Genomic DNA, 16,169 nt, shown 5'->3' on the forward strand with positions numbered 1-16,169 from the left:
AGAAGTCCTCTCTGGAGCCTGCTTATAGTCCGTCCTGCTCTAGCCATCAGTGTGGGGTCCCAGGGCCTGAAAGGGGCAGCTAATAAGCAGGGGTCTTATCCCCATTTCTTCCCCAGGACCTCCTGAAGCACACACCTGAGGACCACCCAGACCACCCACTTCTGTTGGATGCTCAGCGGAACATCAAACAGGTGGCTGAACGCATCAACAAGGGTGTGCGGAGTGCCGAGGAGGCAGAGCGACATGCCCGTGTGCTGCAGGAGATTGAGGCTCACATCGAGGGCATGGAGGATGTGAGTGCCCACCCCCTCCACCCATGCCTTTGTTTGCATCTGTGGTTACCTGCAGTCACGGTCACGTCCACCTCCACAGCGGTGTCTGCAGCGCCTGTGCATCCCTGTCTGTTCAGCGTCCCCACCTGTCTCTGTCCACAGCCATGTCCTCCTCCCTGTCTGTCTCTGGCCACATGTCCCGCGGCCTGACCGCACAGCATCAGGAGGATGGAGGGGATGCTGCTTCTACTGGCCTGGCCCATGGAGTGGGGCCAAGGGGTCCCCCAGGGTCTGGGGAGGAGATGGGATTAATAATTGACCTTCAAGATGTTTTGTCTGTCCTGCCCCACAGCTCCAAGCCCCTCTGCGGCGGTTCCTCAGGCAGGAGATGGTCATCGAAGTGGTAAGAAGTCTCCCGTTGTCTACCCACCTGTTCCCATCTCCCCACTATGTTCACACTTCCGCTCATACCTGCTGTCCTTGGGCCTCCCTGCTCTTCCCCACAACAGGAGTCCCGGGTCGAGTCCCAACTCTGCCTCTGCCTCTGGGCATCTGGGGCAGAGCCCTCACCCCTCTCTGGGCCTGGCTGTCCCCTTGGGCACGGTGGGCAGGAGGGTGGGCCTCTGGGCCTGAGTCCTGCCTCGGGCTCCACAGAAGGCCGTCGGTGGCAAGAAGGACCGGTCCCTCTTCCTCTTCACGGACCTCATCATCTGCACGACCCTAAAGCGGAAATCAGGCTCCCTGCGGCGCAGCTCCATGAGCCTGTGAGTGGCCGGGGCGGGGCTGCACTTGGGCCGGGGCGGAGCAGCTGGCCCTCCCTGGGCCCCGCTCCCCCCGGCCTGGCCAGAGCACCCCCTTGGCTCCCCACAGGTACACGGCAGCCAGCGTCATTGACACGGCCAGCAAGTACAAGCTGCTGTGGAAGCTGCCGCTAGAAGATGCGGACATCATCAAAGGTGGGGCTGGCCTAGGCCTGCCCGGGGGTCCTGGGTGTCCGGGCCCTGCTCTCAGAAGCCCTCCTGGAGGGTCTGAACTGTGGCCAGGCTGGCTGCCCGTATCCATCTGCTTTTCTGCTTTTGGGGCCTTACTTTCCCAGCCAGTACAAGGGGGGTGGCATGCAGGATCGGTGTGCCCGCCACAGAAGCACACCAGGACCTGTCCACGCAGACCACCTTCGGACAGGGCGGGGACCTCACCTAGGCTGGGGCGGCACGGGGGACGCAGACACACCCGCCACTAGCCAGTGGCCGCTGCACCAGTGTCCTATCGGACGGTGACACGCTGCTCTGGTCCCCAGTTTTGCTCGTCGGTAGCAGAGACTCACTCAAGTCAGTCCAAGCAGAAGTCTGGTTGGAAAGATCCAGTTGTTTGGGGCTGAGGCTGTCAGGAGCTGCAGCAGTTTCAAAGAGCTGCTCCTTCTGCTGAGTGTACATGTGTGTCTGTGTCTCCATCTGTCTGTCTCTCTCTGCGTCTGCCTGTTCTCACTGCTCTCAGCTTTCTCTGCTTCCTCCTTCCTTCCAACTCCTGTGATCCATCATGGCCTGTTCTGCATCTTGGCCCTTTCTCCTCGGCTGCTCCAGGATCCGAAGTTTACCTTTCTGAGTGGGGCGGTTGGTCTGGGACGGTTGGTCTGGGACGGTAGTGTGGGCACCTCTGGGCTGGCAGGCAGTGCGGGTCCAGACTCTGTCCCTAGGCTCAGTGCGGTGGCCCCCAGGGCAAACCCAGGCCTGCCTCACATGGGCCCCTGTGTAGGAATACAAGCTGATGATTGTTCCAGTTTGGAACACAGGCCAGTCGATAAAATGACTACCTTTAGTTCAGGTGTCTGCTCCTGGTCCAATCCAGTGTGGTCAGAGTGGGGCGGGGTCATATGGAAGAAACCAGGGCTGCCCAGACAATGAGAGTTGTGGGGGGGACAGTGTCCTTCAGAAGGAGTAGGAGAAAACGCAAGCCTTAGCTTTTCTAGTACATTCCACTGCTGTCTACTCTGCCCATTGGTGGGTTCCTGGTCCAGGGTGGACACCCCCGGCCAGGCAGTGCTGGGTGTGGGGATGCTGAGCTGGCCTGTGGGGCCAGCTACTTGGCTGTGGTCAGGTATGGGATAGGACTAGAGAAATCCAGAGCATCAGCTCATTTTCCCTCCTTTGTCGGGGAATTGAGTCCCTTGGTCAGCAGATTTGACCGCCCGAGGCTCTGGCTGCCCGGCTGACTGGCCTGTGGAGGCCGCACTGCCGAGGCTTCCGGTGTCTGCTGGAGCCTGCAGAAGCTGCACAGCCATCTGCTGTTTATTCTTTGTGCTCGTCCAGGGAGTTCTCCAAGGGACCAGCACCCTGTGCCAAGTGGCTCTGAATCAAGCCCAGCCCCCTGTTCCCAGGCCTGGTGTTTCTCTGTGAGCTGCCTGTCACTTTGTTCCTTGGGTCTTGGGGTTGACAAGCTCTCGGCTTGTCAGGCCACTCCCCACGCTGAGCTGCAGACTGTGAGGGAAGGGAAATTCTCCCCTTCTGTCCAAGCCTGACCCTATCTGCCTCTGTATCTGCCCGTGGCCTTCCTCTGTCCCCACCAGGGGCGTCCCAAGCCACCAATCGGGAGAACGTCCAGAAGGCTATCAGCCGCCTAGATGAGGACCTGACCACCCTGGGCCAGATGAGCAAGCTGTCTGAGAGCCTTGGTTTCCCCCACCAGGTCTGTGCCCTCTGCCTGAGGCTGGGGGAATGGGGCGGTGGGGGTTCCCAGATCTGAGGGAGAGAAAACAGCCTCTTCATTTACCTGAGGAAGAGGTCACTCATCTCTGTCACTTATTGGAAGGGGAAAATACAGCCTCACCGCAACTGAGGGAAGTGATGTGTTCCAGGCCTGAGGGTGGAGACACAGCTCTGTCCCTAGCTGTGGGAGGAGAGGGGGCCCATCATGTCTAGGGGGTTGGGGGGAGAGGCAGGTCCCCACTTGCATTCTCAGGGCAGGAGCAGGCTGTGGGGAGCTGTCAGGGCCTGAGGCCTGGGTCCTCATCCTGGCAGAGCCTGGACGAAGCACTGCGGGACCTCTCAGCCGCCATGCACCGGGACCTGTCGGAGAAGCAGGCGCTGTGCTATGCACTCTCCTTCCCCCCTACCAAGCTGGAGCTGTGCACCACGAGGCCTGAGGGCACGGACTCCTTCATCTTCGAGTTCCCTCACCCTGATGCCCGCCTCGGCTTTGAGCAGGCCTTTGATGACGCCAAGAGGAAGCTGGGTAAGCCAGGCCCATGCTGGTGTCCTCCTTCCAACACCTCCAGGCAGTGGGCAGCACCATGCTGCGGTCTGGGAGATCAGGAGCCAGAAATCCCGAGACTGCGGTGTCCTGTGCTTCAGTCCCTGCTGGTGGGAGGGTGGACTGAGACTCCTACGGGGAAACATGGGACTTCCCCAGGGTCTCACTGGCAGGGAGGGGATTCAGTGGTTGAAAAGGGTGAGCTTAGGGCAGGGCATGCCAGGACGCACCCCCCCCTGCCCCGCCCTCCCCTCCTCTACATACTCTGAGCAGGCCGAGAGTAGGGAAAGCTATTAATCAGGGTCCATGGCTTAGAAGATCCTTAGAGACTTCTGGGTCTGCCTCCCACATTGTACAGATGGGAAAATTGAGGCCAGGGACAAGCAGAGCATAACCTACAGCCACCTCGTTTTCCCTTGAGAGATCCTGAAGAGCAGGGAAGAAAGGGAAATGGTCGAGGGTGAGGTGGATGCTAAGCGGTGTCTGTTTGTCCACCTCCGCCGCAGCATCCAGCAAAAGCTGTCTAGACCCTGAGTTCCTGAAGGCCATCCCCATCATGAAAACCCGCAGCGGCATGCAGGTGTGTGTGGGGGCCGGGGTCACGCGGGCGCACGTATATTCAAACCAGCACATGTTCATGTGTTTTTGTTTGGGGTACAACATTACGTACCTGTATGAACGTGGCAGTCGCTCCCTCTGTCTTTAAGTGTACAACTCTGCACATGCGTGTGGATACTACGTGTGTCACGTGCACGTGGGTGTGGCCACACACATCTGTGCGTGCCTGGGAACGAGGGCTGTCTGATTCCTGTGAGGTGTCTAAGTCATGCGCTTGTCAGAGTCTGCATACATCGGGACAGAGCTTACCGTTTTTCACATTTGTTACCGCGCACCTGTGGGGTCATATTTAGGGTTTACGTGTGTGTGGATGTATGCGTACACATATGTGTGTGAAGGGATGGTCCATCACACAGGCGTTTGTGCATCTGACCTGCAGAGTGGCACACGCGCTGTGTGTGTGTGTGTACACACGTGTACAGAGGGGTGTACTGGGAGTCCGTGCACAGCCGCGTGGGCCCACCTCCCTCCGCTCCGCCGGCCGCCTGGCGGCGGTGGGGAGCTGGCCGCAGTTCCTCCATCCACCTTCCCCTGCCCTGGTGCTGTCCGCAGTTCTCGTGCGCGGCGCCGACCCAGAGTAGCTGCCCCGAGCCCATGCCCGAAGTGTGGGTGTGCAACAGCGACGGCTACGTGGGCCAGGTGTGCCTGCTGAGCCTGCGCGCTGAGCCCGACGTGGAGGCCTGCATTGCCGTCTGCTCCGCCCGCATCCTCTGCATAGGTGCCGTGCCCGGCCTGCAGCGCCACGGCCACAGGTGAGGCCGGGGACGGTGGGGGGGCCGGCGGGACAGATCCCTGCCCCCGACCCCTCTGGCGACTTAGTCTGGTGGACGGGGCGGGCCTGGTGGGCTTGTGGCCGAGGGGCGCAGAGCCTCGGCTCCTGGCAGCTCTCATCCCCACTGCTACATCTCACAGGGAGCGGCCGGCCTCGCTGAGGAGTGCCCCAGAGACGGCACTGGAGACCCCCGGTCCAGAACTGGACGTCGAGGCCGCGGACGAAGAAGCAGCGACGCTGGCAGAGCCAGGGCCCCAGCCCTGCCTGCACATCTCCATTGCAGGCTCGGGGCTGGAGATGACACCGGGCCCCACCGAAGGGGACCCCCGCCCGGAATTGGTGCCCTTTGACAGCGACTCCGATGATGAGTCTTCACCCAGCCCCTCGGGAACGCTGCAGAGCCAAGCCAGCCGGTCCACCATCTCCTCTAGCTTTGGCAGTGAGTGCCCGGCTTGGGGCTGTCAGGCAGGGTGGACTGCACAGAGGAGGGGGCACCCAGCAGGTACTGATGGGTGGGCAGGGGGGCTGTGACACCAAGGACCCAGAGGGCAGTGGGTCAGTCAGGCCAGATCCTGAAGACCCTGGAATGCCCGGTTAAGTAGGGAAGATGGAGTAGGGGTGGAGCGGTTGATCCCCCTGTCCACGATGTGGTGGTGGATTGGAGTGGGCCAGGTCAGAACTAGGAGCCGGTAGCACTAAACTGTCCCCAAGCAGAATAACAAGGCCTGAGCTACGCTGACACCTCGGGAAAGGGACAACAGGGCTGGGAGGCCCTCAGGAGGGACATGGCCAGGAGGGATGCACTGAGGGGGGATGGGGGCCTAGAAAGATACAAGGTCTTGGGGCCGGCAGAGGGGAATGGAGGTAGAGAACTTTGTCTCCCTCAGATGAGGAGACCCCGAGCTCCAAGGAGGCCACGGCAGAGACGACCAGTTCAGAGGAGGAGCAGGATCCTGGCTTCCTGCCACTGTCTGGCTCCTTCGGGCCTAGCGGTCCCTGCAGCACCAGCCCAATGGATGGGAGAGCCCTTCGCCGCTCCAGCCGTGGCTCCTTCACCCGGGGCAGCCTTGAGGACCTGCTGAGCGTTGACCCCGAGGCCTACCAGAGCTCTGTGTGGCTGGGCACTGAGGATGGCTGGTAGGGGGGCAGGACAGGGGCTGGGGATGCAGAACCCCGAGCTCTCTGCTTGGGAAATCATATGGTATCCTGAAGCAGAAGCAGGAGGGCTTGGGGTCAGACCTCAGGAGTACTGCCAGCCAGGGCTGCTAAGGGTTCTGAAGCCCACAGGGAGGCTTTGGGATCTCAGTACCTTGGGCCGACACCTGGCAGCGGGGAGATGGTGGTGGAGGCAGAGGTGGAGGGCGAACTTCAGGGGCTGGTGTAGGCAAGCATCGGTCACAGGTGCACACACCCCTGATCCACAGCGTCCACGTGTACCAGTCCTCCGACAGCATCCGCGACCGCAGGAACAGCATGAAGCTCCAGCACACAGCCTCTGTGACCTGCATCCTGTAAGGCCCTTGGGTAGTCCTCCTGGTCCAGACCCTTCTACACATGCAGGCCTCCTCTGGTCACCCAGCTCTCCCTGCTCTACTGGCCCCGCCTTTCTGTGGAGGCTGGAGGCCCGAGGCCTCACCCTAGGCTAGCCGTACCTCTCATGCACCATGTGGCTGTGGGCAAGTCACTACCCCTGCCTAGCTCAGACTCCCCCGCCTGCAGTGGCGGTCTCTCAGGAACCGTAGCCGTCATGTCTGTGATTCCCTTGGCCCCAGGTGACCTCCTCTGGCCTCCTGAAACCCCTGACTGCTCCTTCTTTTCTCTGCCTAGGTATCTGAATAACCAGGTGTTTGTGTCTCTGGCCAATGGAGAACTTGTGGTCTACCAAAGAGAAGCAGGTGAGTGCCCACCGCACCCCACCCCGCCGATGTTGCTGGCGTAGGCACTCTCCCCGAGGCCCGTGAGTCTGGAGACGTGGCTTTGGGCACCTCTCAGGCCCTCTCTGGGCCTTGGTGTCCTCATGTACAGATGGGGTTTTTAGCACTTCGTTTCAGGGTGTGAGGGTGAGACGCTAGTGCGATACCAGACTGAATGTGCTCTGTTTTCCTTCTCCGGCTCCCACTCCAGGCCATTTCTGGGACCCCCAGAACTTCAAGTCAGTGACCCTGGGTTCTCAGGGGAGCCCCATCACCAAGATGGTGTCTGTGGGTGGGCGGCTGTGGTGTGGCTGCCAGAACCGAGTCCTTGTGCTGAGCCCCGACACACTGCAGCTGGAGGTACTGCTGGGGGGTGGGGGTGGGGACAGAATTGGTGATTTGGGGTAAGCCTGGCCCGTGAGAGAGGGGGGAATGAGACCACGGGGGCCATAAGAAAGCATCCATCTGTCCAGGGAGAGGCCAATGATTGATCTGAAAACGCTTCAAGCTTTAATATTCTCTGGTCACAGAGTCATTGAGTTGCAGGGGAAAAGGCAGCTCCATTTTAATTCCCGAGGCTTAAATGGGGGGGCTTCAGTGGTCTGGCTTCACCCAGACCAAGGAGCAAGGCTGCCTTTGCTGTCAGTCCTGGCAGGTTTTCTGGAGAGGTTCGGTGTGAGTTGTAGGGGTGAGGTGGGTGATGGTGGGGAACGAGGCAGGGAAGGGCCAGGGAAGGCAGGCCCGCCAGTCACCCCTGTGCCCTCTGCCTGCCCCTCCCACCGCTCCGACCAGCACGCGTTCCACGTGGGCCAGGATTCCAGCCGCAGCGTGGCCTGTATGGTGGACTGCAGCCTGGGGGTGTGGGTGACGCTGAAAGGCAGCGCCCACGTGTGTCTCTACCACCCGGGCACCTTTGAGCAACTGGCAGAGGTAGACGTCACACCTCCCGTGCACAGGATGCTGGCAGGTACTGACCTCCGGCCCCCGCCGCCCCTTCCCTTGGAGTCCTTCCGCCCCATCGCTGAGGAGGCTGAGCCGGGGCCCGGATGCGGCCCCAGCTCTGGTCCGTCTCACCCCCTAGGCTCGGACGCCATCATCCGGCAGCACAAGGCTGCCTGCCTGAGGATCACGGCGCTGCTGGTGTGCGAGGAGTTGCTGTGGGTGGGCACCAGTGCCGGCGTCGTGCTCACCATGCCCACCTCACCCAGTACCGTCAGCTGCCCGAGAGCGCCCCTGAGCCCCGCCGGCTTAGGCCAGGGACACACTGGCCACGTCCGCTTCTTGGCTGCAGTCCAGCTGCCAGACGGCTTCAACCTGCTCTGCCCGACCCCACCGCCTCCCCCAGACACAGGTGGGTCTGTGCATCCTCCCCCAACCCAGGGATCCTGGACTCTGCTTAAGATTTGCCTCTGTCTCGCCAGAAGAGGTTCCAAGAGGGAAGAAGAGTGTGGTCCAGAGCTGGAAGTGGCATATATGCCAGGAAATCGGCTCCAAAGTCCCCAAAATAAAACCTCCTAGGGCATGGGGTGTGTGCAAAAACTCGGTCTAGAAGCATCACAGGAGACAGGCAGTGAGCTATAAGAACTGTAGCCTGAGAACTAGACGGTGGCCCAGCAAGGGATGCATACAGCAGGGAATCGAAGCGGACCAGAGATGCGGTCTAGGGCAAGGCGTCAGGGAGTGACGGGCAGAGCGGGAAACAGCAACAGCAAGTAGAACACAGAACGGCAGGCAGGATAGCCGTGGACTGTGAGGATTAGCAAGTGAAACGTGTTAGGAGATGGCATCCGTCAAGGAGGGCCACAGTGAGCCGAGGCTTGCTTTGACTGGGCAGGAAACCGTATTCCCCCGAGGAGGCGGCTGTGGGAATCTGGAAGCAGGGAAGCCTCGGGCAGGAGCCGTCCGCGCCCGCAGAAGACCGAAGCTCCCCAGCTGGGAAGGGGCTGTTGGAAGCAGGAAGCTGCTTGAGGAGGACAGTACATGTGCGATAGAGGGAGAGAGAGAGAGGGGTGTGGCCCTGAGAACTTATGTCACTCTTGACTAGAACGCACAGATAAGAGGTAAGAAGTTGTGTGACTGCCAGGAAGTGGGTATTTCTTTCCAAAGAAGTTCTTGGCGAACAGGAAGTAGGATCCCCCACAGAAAGTGCGCCTTTCTTCTTGTCTTCTGAGGTGCAGGCCCTTAGGGGACAGCACAGCCATCAGTCAGCCCCCGGCTAATGGACCCTCTCCCTCCACCCCCCAGGCCCTGAGAAGCTGCCATCCCTCGAGCACCGGGACTCCCCTCGGCACCGAGGACCTGCCTCAGCCAGGCCTAAAATGCTCGTTATCAGTGGAGGTGACGGCTATGAGGACTTCCGACTCAGCAGTGGGGGTGGTAGCAGCAGTGAGACCGTGGGCCGAGACGACAGCACAAACCACCTCCTCCTATGGAGGGTGTGACCCTGTCCACTGTGGCCCAGGACTTGCCCTCCCACCGCCCGCAGCCCGCTTGCCTCTTCCTGCCCACACTTCCTAGCAGACTCTGACCAGGAGCGTCCCGCCAGGGGCACCCCTGTGCCTGCGTGGGCTCCCTCCCATCCGCACGGAAGTATTCCTGGTGGAACACCTGCTGGCCAGCGGGCCGGGGCCTCTCCCGACCCTCTGGCTGCTTCGGTACTCCCAGTCATCATGGGGGTGGGGCAGGGGGCATGTGGGCTGCCCAGGACCTCTGTCCCTGGAGCTTCTACCAAAGACACGGCCGGGCCTGGACCCCATGGGGCTCGGGAGGGCCATGTGCAATATTTGGAGGGTTTTCTGGGGGCAGTGGGAGGGCTGGGGACAGAATCCTTTCCCATGTACAGTATTTATGTTCCTTTTTAGATGTGTACCTTCCCAAGCACTTATTTATGCAATGACCTGGGCAGGGGGTGATTTGAGGAAGTCACAGAAGGGAAAAGACCCTATTTCTGCTCTGGGGGCCACCCTGGGACCCTAAGCGAGCCTTCCTGGAAGGACCAATCCCCCCCTCATTACATACTTGCGAACATGTGTGCACATACACATGGGTGTGCAGGTATGCGCGTGCACACGCACACACACACACTGCATGTTCAGGGCACTAAAACATTGCCTCTCAACATACACTTTCCACGGCCTTGTCCTGATTGGGCTGCCCTCCAGTATCCAGAGCCAAGGACCAAGCACCCTCAGTCATCCAGAACAAGGTAATGACTGCAAGGGGCAATGATTCCCATGCGGGGGCCTCCCCAGGCCTTGGCATTTCCTAACTTGTTGGCAGTGCCTTTAGTCGTTTCCAAATTTGGTAACACTGATAGGGAGTTGGACAGGGCTCTCTCTCCTGGCCTGAGCAGGGAAAAGGAAAGGGCCCTTGTTCTCCTCAGAGCTGCCCCCCAGCCCCTGTGTCTCATGCACTGGCACGTATGGTCACCTTGGGAGGGTGGGCCTGGGAGGCCCCCCACTCTGACCATTGAGACCCTCTCTTCACACCCTTCCTGCCAGGGCAGTCCCTCCAGGAAGAATGCCCAAAGCTGAGGGGCTGGACATGGCCTCTTCAACTGGGAACCACTTGCGGGCAGGCTCTTCCCTGCTCCCTGGCCTGCAAGAGCCAGTCTGACCCCCAGGCCCCTTGCTTCTTCAGCTACAGCTCCAAAGGTCTGGTTTCAGATGGGGTTTGTTTGGTTCTGTTTTTGTTTGGGGTGCGTGGGTCATTGCGGTCTTAGATTATGTTTCTCTTGCTACCAAACAGTCATGTATTAACTTTCCTTGGATGATGAATTTTAAAGAGTCAATAAATAGAAACACCAAATGACCACTCCCCATCGGTGGCATGGTGGCCCCCAGCCACCAGCCTCAGGGCTCCCCGGCTGATGGGCCTCCCAACACCCACTCACTTGAGCAGAAGGGAGGGCTCAGAGACCCAGAACAGAAGGGTGCTGGGATGGCAAGCCCACCACTCTGCTGTGTTATCCCGGGCAGGTCGCTGCCCCTGTCTGGGCTGTAGCTCTCTTGTCAGGAAAACGAGGCCTCATGCCTGTTCACGGCTTTGTAACCAGGGCGACATGTTAGAATCCCTCACAGATTACATGTGTGAATATAAAGCATGATACATAATTACATGTCCATGTAAGTCTACATTCCCAGGCTCCCCACAGCTCCTCAGTCACTGGGCCTGGGATGGGGCTTGGGAGTCCGAAGCTGACATGGGCAGCACGTGAAAAACAAGGTGACCAGGAGACTGTACAGCTCCTGAGGAAACGATGTTCTGCAGCAAAGCCTCCTGTGACAGAAGCCAAGGTGACTTCAGGTTTTGGAGCAAGGGTAGAATCCCAGTCTGTCTGATTTCTGGTCCAAAGTGGTACGTCATTAAGTCAGACATAGTGCAAAGGCCAACCCCACGGGGCTGGCCAGTCCTCACAGGGCGGATCCCTTCCCACCGGGGTCCCCCTCACAGAGCTCAAGATGGCAACCACTCGTAAAGGGCGGAGCAGGCCCCCGGCTCTGCTGAACACGTCAGAACATCTTTCAATCTAAGTAACCTAAGTGATGAACACTTTACACAAATCAGTTGCTCAAGGGGGAGTGTAGGTTCATGCTTTGCACGCTGGCATACACACATCTTGGGTCCGCTGGGCCCTCAAGGCCACGGGACATGCTTGGAGTATCTCCCCACAGCACCACCTCACTTGGAAGATCTGGGGAGGAGGGGATGATATTAAACACATATATTCCAGAGTAGAAAGCAGTGTTCATGTGGAATTTCTGGTGAATCTAAGCAGAAAGAACACAGACTTTGAAGCTAAACAGAAATCTTAACTTTGCCACTAACTAGCTATGTGACCTTGGTTGAGTTACATCCCCTGTAAGCCTTCATTTCCTCATCTGTAAAATGGGGCCAGTAATCTTTTCCCTCACAAAGAAGAGATTTGTTGTGCCCTGAAATAAAAGGGGGGCTAATTAGTGGGAACCACTAATTAAATAGTTGTCAGCACAGTGGCCCAGATCAATATTGGAGCTCCATCTCAGGACACCTGGCCCTTCCACCTTGAGACTCTGCTTCCTCCCTGCTGCCAGATGGCTGCTATTCTCACTGTGGCCTTGGGCCTCTGTGCCTTCAACATAGGTGCCCTGGCCAGACTTTACTTTCAGCACTGGACACCCAAGGCTGGGTCCCCGGCATTTTCCCAGCTCTAGTGCCTCAGCAGGACTGGGCCTGGCCAGCCAACTGCTACTTAGGAGGTCACATCCTGGGGCACTGGCCAGCCTGTGGACATGCTCAGCCCCGAGCCAGTCAGCTGTGGGCAGGGAGGTCTTGGGATGAACAGTCATCAGGCCACAGGCCCAGGGGAGAGTCCTGGAAGAATTTGCTCTTCTAAAGCAGTAGTTCTCAACCTTGGCTGCACATTATAATCACCTGGGGGGCCCAGCCCACATCCCAGACCAATTAAATCAGAGTTTGGAGGGTGGACCCAGGTGTCACTATTTTTCAAGGGAACTGTATTGAAGTATAATGTTTGTACAGAGAAGTAGACAAATTGTTAGTGTGTGGCTTGAATTTTCATTAAGTGAACATCTCCAGATCAAAAAACCGAGTATTTTATCACCCTAAAAACTCCCCCTTTGCCCCCTCTGAGTCTACCCTCCAAGGGTAACCATTACCCTGGCATATGATACCATGTTTTAATTCTGCCAGCTGAGGTGGACAACCAGGGTATGACCAGGGCTGGCCATTGGGGTTGGAGGAAGTGGGACTTGGGTTTGGTATGAAAACCAAACAGCTTGAGCCAAGGCAGTCAGGGGAGGGGAGGGCCTGGAGTGAGGAGTCCGTGGTGTAGGCCCAGCTGGAGCAGAGGAAAAGGCAGGGGAAGCCAGAGTGAGCTCTGTGAGAGGCGACTTCATTTTGTTCCTAGCTCCATCCCCAGGCTGCCTGCAGTGCCTGACACACAGTAGATGCTCAATAAATATTTGTGGAATTTAGTCTGGAGAATTCAGTTGGAGGCCCCCTCTAGGTCTTAAATGTCACAGGACAATAACCCCAGCTCCCAATTATTGTTTGCAGCAAGTCAGGAGCATGGACCATCTCGCTTAATCCTCACGATGGTCCTGGGAAGTTGGTGCCATTATTACTCTCTTTTTTCAGATGAGGAAACTGAGGCTCAGGGAGGTAAAATGCCTTCCTCAAGGTCACCAGTCTGCTAAGTGGTACAGCCTGGATTCACATGTGGTCTGTCTGCTCAGGGCTCTGTGGCTCGGGGGCGGGGGGGGCAGCCACGTGGAGGGGCTGGAGGACAGGAGAGATGGAGTCTGAGGGGCCAGAGCCACATCCAGTCCCTCATGAGATCTCTGGCTCATGTTCCATAGACCAGCCCTGGGCAGGATGTCCTGATCTCAGAGGCCAGGAGAGAGCCATCCCTTCTCCAAATGGGTTTTCGGGGTGGTCTCTTGGGCTAGGGACAGAGGGCAGGATTTAGCTAGACATCTGCCTCACGGGGAAGATGAGGCACAGAGAGGGATAGGGACTTAACCTCAGGTCACACAGTAAGGCAACACTGAGGCTAGAGGGGAGGGGTGAGGTGGGTGTAGAGGACAGCCCAGGCAGGAAGGTTTCCTGTGGTCAGAACAGTCAGAGAATGGCCCTTAGAACCCACGAAGTCCACGACTGGAGTAGCTAGCCTCCAGGGGCCCTGTTGTACACTCGAACTGGGGTTGGCAGTAGTCTGCAGGTCCAGAAGTCTTAGTGAAGGGACGGGAAGTCTGGCTGAGGCCCTGCCTTAGACTTTCTGGGCAGAGCCTGGGGGGGAGATGGGGGACCCAGACATCTGAACTCAAGCCTCAGCCCCAGCCTCCCTTCATGGTGTGACCCTAGGCAAGTGTCTGCCCTCTCTGGAACCAAATGTCCTCTGTGAGCCCTTCACATCTTTTGCACGCCTGCCAAACACCAATTCTCCCTTCTGTCCTCACAGACTTTAAGCCACAGGCCAGGTTGCAGGAAGCAGCAAGGGGGAAGTGCTATTTTGGGCCCATTATGGCCAATGAGGAGCCCTGCCCAGCAAAGGCAAGTGAACGGGCATTGCATGCTGGATCAGGGATAGATTGCAGGGCTAAACTGAGGAGGGGGACATCGAGCAGGAGTTGCCGACAAATGGAGGCAGAGCCCAGATGCCAGACTGTGGGGAGGTCACAGAGCAAGTACTGAGGATGCAGGAGGAGAGGGAGCAGATAGGGGTTCCGAGCCCAGTGTTCTGGAAGAAGCTAGTGCCCCCGACATGGGATCTCAATAGATCCTCACAACACCCTGGGCTGGTGAGCTTGCACTCAAGAGAGGTAAAGTCACTTGCTTAAGCCACACAGGCCACACAGCCTGGCAGTGGCAGAACTGGGACTCGACCCCTATGTCTGTGGCCCCAAAACCCAAGCCCAGTGAGATTCCAGACCCAGCTCAGGGTCTGGACCTAAATTTGGATTGAACCTAGCTCTCAGGCCCAGCAGCCTCAGCTCAGTTCCTGTCCTGCCCCACGGCTGAGCCCCACCCTGGCCTCCTAGCCCCAGTTCCTCCTTAGACCAAAGCCCACCCTCCCCCTGGAGCTAAGGCACACACACAGGGGGCAGCCCACCTTTAGAGGGGTAGGACTTGGCCAGTTAGGGGTTAGCCAAGGACAGAGCATTAAAAAAAATTTTTAAAGATTTTTTTTTTTTAAAGATTTTATTTATTTATTCAACAGAAAGAGACACAGCGAGAGAGGGAACACAAGCAGGGGGAGTAGAAGAGGGAGAAGCAGGCTTCCCGCAGAGCAGGGAGCCCGATGCGGGTCTCGATCCCAGGACCTTGGGATCATGACCTGAGCCGAAGGCAGACACTTAACGACTGAGCCACCCAGGCGCCCCAAGATTTTTTATTTTTAAGGAATCTCTGTACCCAACGTGTGGTTCAATCTTACAACCTGGAGATAGAGTCCTATTCTCAACTGACTGAGCCAGCCAGGCGCCCCTAGAGCATTCCTCCCGCTTTGTACTTTCTTGTTAAAATTCCAGTGTGGCCAGCAGAGGGCGCCACGATTTCTGGTCCACAACCCCGGGGACTGCCATCTGTTCAGATCCCTTGCCAACAACTGCACCCCATGCCTCAGATCCTGTGGGACAGGGTCCCCACTGCAGGCAGGGCCTCAGTGGGACATGGAGCCCACGGCCCTGACTCTGGAGCCCCATCACAGCTCATCCTGGCTTAGTGGGGCTTGTGCTGTGCCACCTAGAGGGAGGTGCAGGCTTTCTCTGGGCTCACTTCCTCAGCTTCGCTATGACAAGTTCAAATGAGATGGTCTCTGAAGTCCCTAAGTGCAGGGATTGTAATGCTAAGATTTCGCGGGTTCATCTGAGATGCCAGGAGTTTTAAAAGCCTGTGATTGTGAGAGCCCTTTGTTCTCCAGCCTGTGGCTCTCCAAGCTCCATAAAAAGCCAATTTAAATCTCCTGTGGCCTCCACAACTCCTTCCCTGCCTCCTCACTAGATGCTCACAGATTCTTGGGCAGGGTCCCATCTGTAGCTCATTGTGCTTCAGGAGTCAGAGCTGAGAGTAAACAACAATTAGGCTCCCTCATAACCTGAGGGTTCGAGGGTGGAATGTGTGTGGTCTGTGGCTCCAGGAGACCTGACTCTACGGACCTGCAGCCTGAGAGCCCAAAGGTGCCAACCAGAGTTCCCAGAGCCACAAGAGGGACCCCATCAGCTCCACCATCCCTGATCTTTTCTCCCGGCTCAGGGGGCTGCAGCCCACCCTTACCACTCAGGTGGGTGGGGCAGATCACGTCATCCCACAGAGAACTAGAACGACCTTCAGGTAACAAGTCTGGCACCCCAGTTTTCAGGTGGGGAAACTGAATCTGGGGAGGGATTTGACCAAAACCTCACAGAGAGCTGACAGTAGGTGCAGACCATCTGTAGGATGTCTGATTAGCGGTCAGTGCTCCTTGGCCGAAAAGCATTTTCCCATTTGACCTATTAAATGGCACATGACATGCCACCATTTGAACTGTGGAACTTGGAACTGGGGTATAGAAGGTCCCCTTACAAAGAAAACATATGCAGAAACAGAGGGCCTCTTGGGCTGCTCTCACCCCTCACCAGGTCCCCAGCATGGATCCTCTCTGGGTTCCCCCCTCACCCCCCATGGGCTTGGATTTGGGATATTTGACCCTGGGACCACCCTTGCCCTAGCCCTGGGGTGGGGTGGGGGGGTCTCCATTGAGATATGAGGTGGGTGGGGCTATGATACTGACATCAGTCACCTGAGCTCTTCCCGCTCTTTCCTTACAACATGGGCATGGCCCAAGGAAACAGAAACTTTTCCCCGGCC

At 58.0% G+C, this 16,169-nt stretch overlaps 1 protein-coding gene across 1 annotated transcript in view; it reads left to right on the forward strand.

Annotated features, from left to right (window-relative positions):
• ARHGEF17 (Rho guanine nucleotide exchange factor 17) overlaps positions 1-10,628 on the forward strand; it is a 55,990-nt gene extending 45,362 nt beyond the window's left edge. Inside the window, exons 6-21 of the mRNA XM_034995600.1 lie at positions 117-293; positions 625-675; positions 927-1,036; positions 1,143-1,228; positions 2,836-2,954; positions 3,287-3,500; positions 4,025-4,098; positions 4,689-4,888; positions 5,049-5,347; positions 5,796-6,045; positions 6,333-6,419; positions 6,736-6,803; positions 7,033-7,181; positions 7,614-7,788; positions 7,903-8,172; positions 9,066-10,628. Of these exons, the coding sequence (XP_034851491.1) occupies positions 117-293; positions 625-675; positions 927-1,036; positions 1,143-1,228; positions 2,836-2,954; positions 3,287-3,500; positions 4,025-4,098; positions 4,689-4,888; positions 5,049-5,347; positions 5,796-6,045; positions 6,333-6,419; positions 6,736-6,803; positions 7,033-7,181; positions 7,614-7,788; positions 7,903-8,172; positions 9,066-9,262 (2,526 nt within the window). The 3' untranslated portion in view covers positions 9,263-10,628. The remainder of the gene's footprint in view (positions 1-116; positions 294-624; positions 676-926; positions 1,037-1,142; positions 1,229-2,835; positions 2,955-3,286; positions 3,501-4,024; positions 4,099-4,688; positions 4,889-5,048; positions 5,348-5,795; positions 6,046-6,332; positions 6,420-6,735; positions 6,804-7,032; positions 7,182-7,613; positions 7,789-7,902; positions 8,173-9,065) is intronic.
• Positions 10,629-16,169: the final 5,541 nt, after the last annotated feature.

Source organism: Mirounga leonina, unplaced genomic scaffold (assembly GCF_011800145.1).
Source record: "Mirounga leonina isolate KUSES-001 unplaced genomic scaffold, KU_Mleo_1.0 Mir_92, whole genome shotgun sequence".
Lineage (NCBI taxonomy): Eukaryota > Metazoa > Chordata > Mammalia > Carnivora > Phocidae > Mirounga > Mirounga leonina.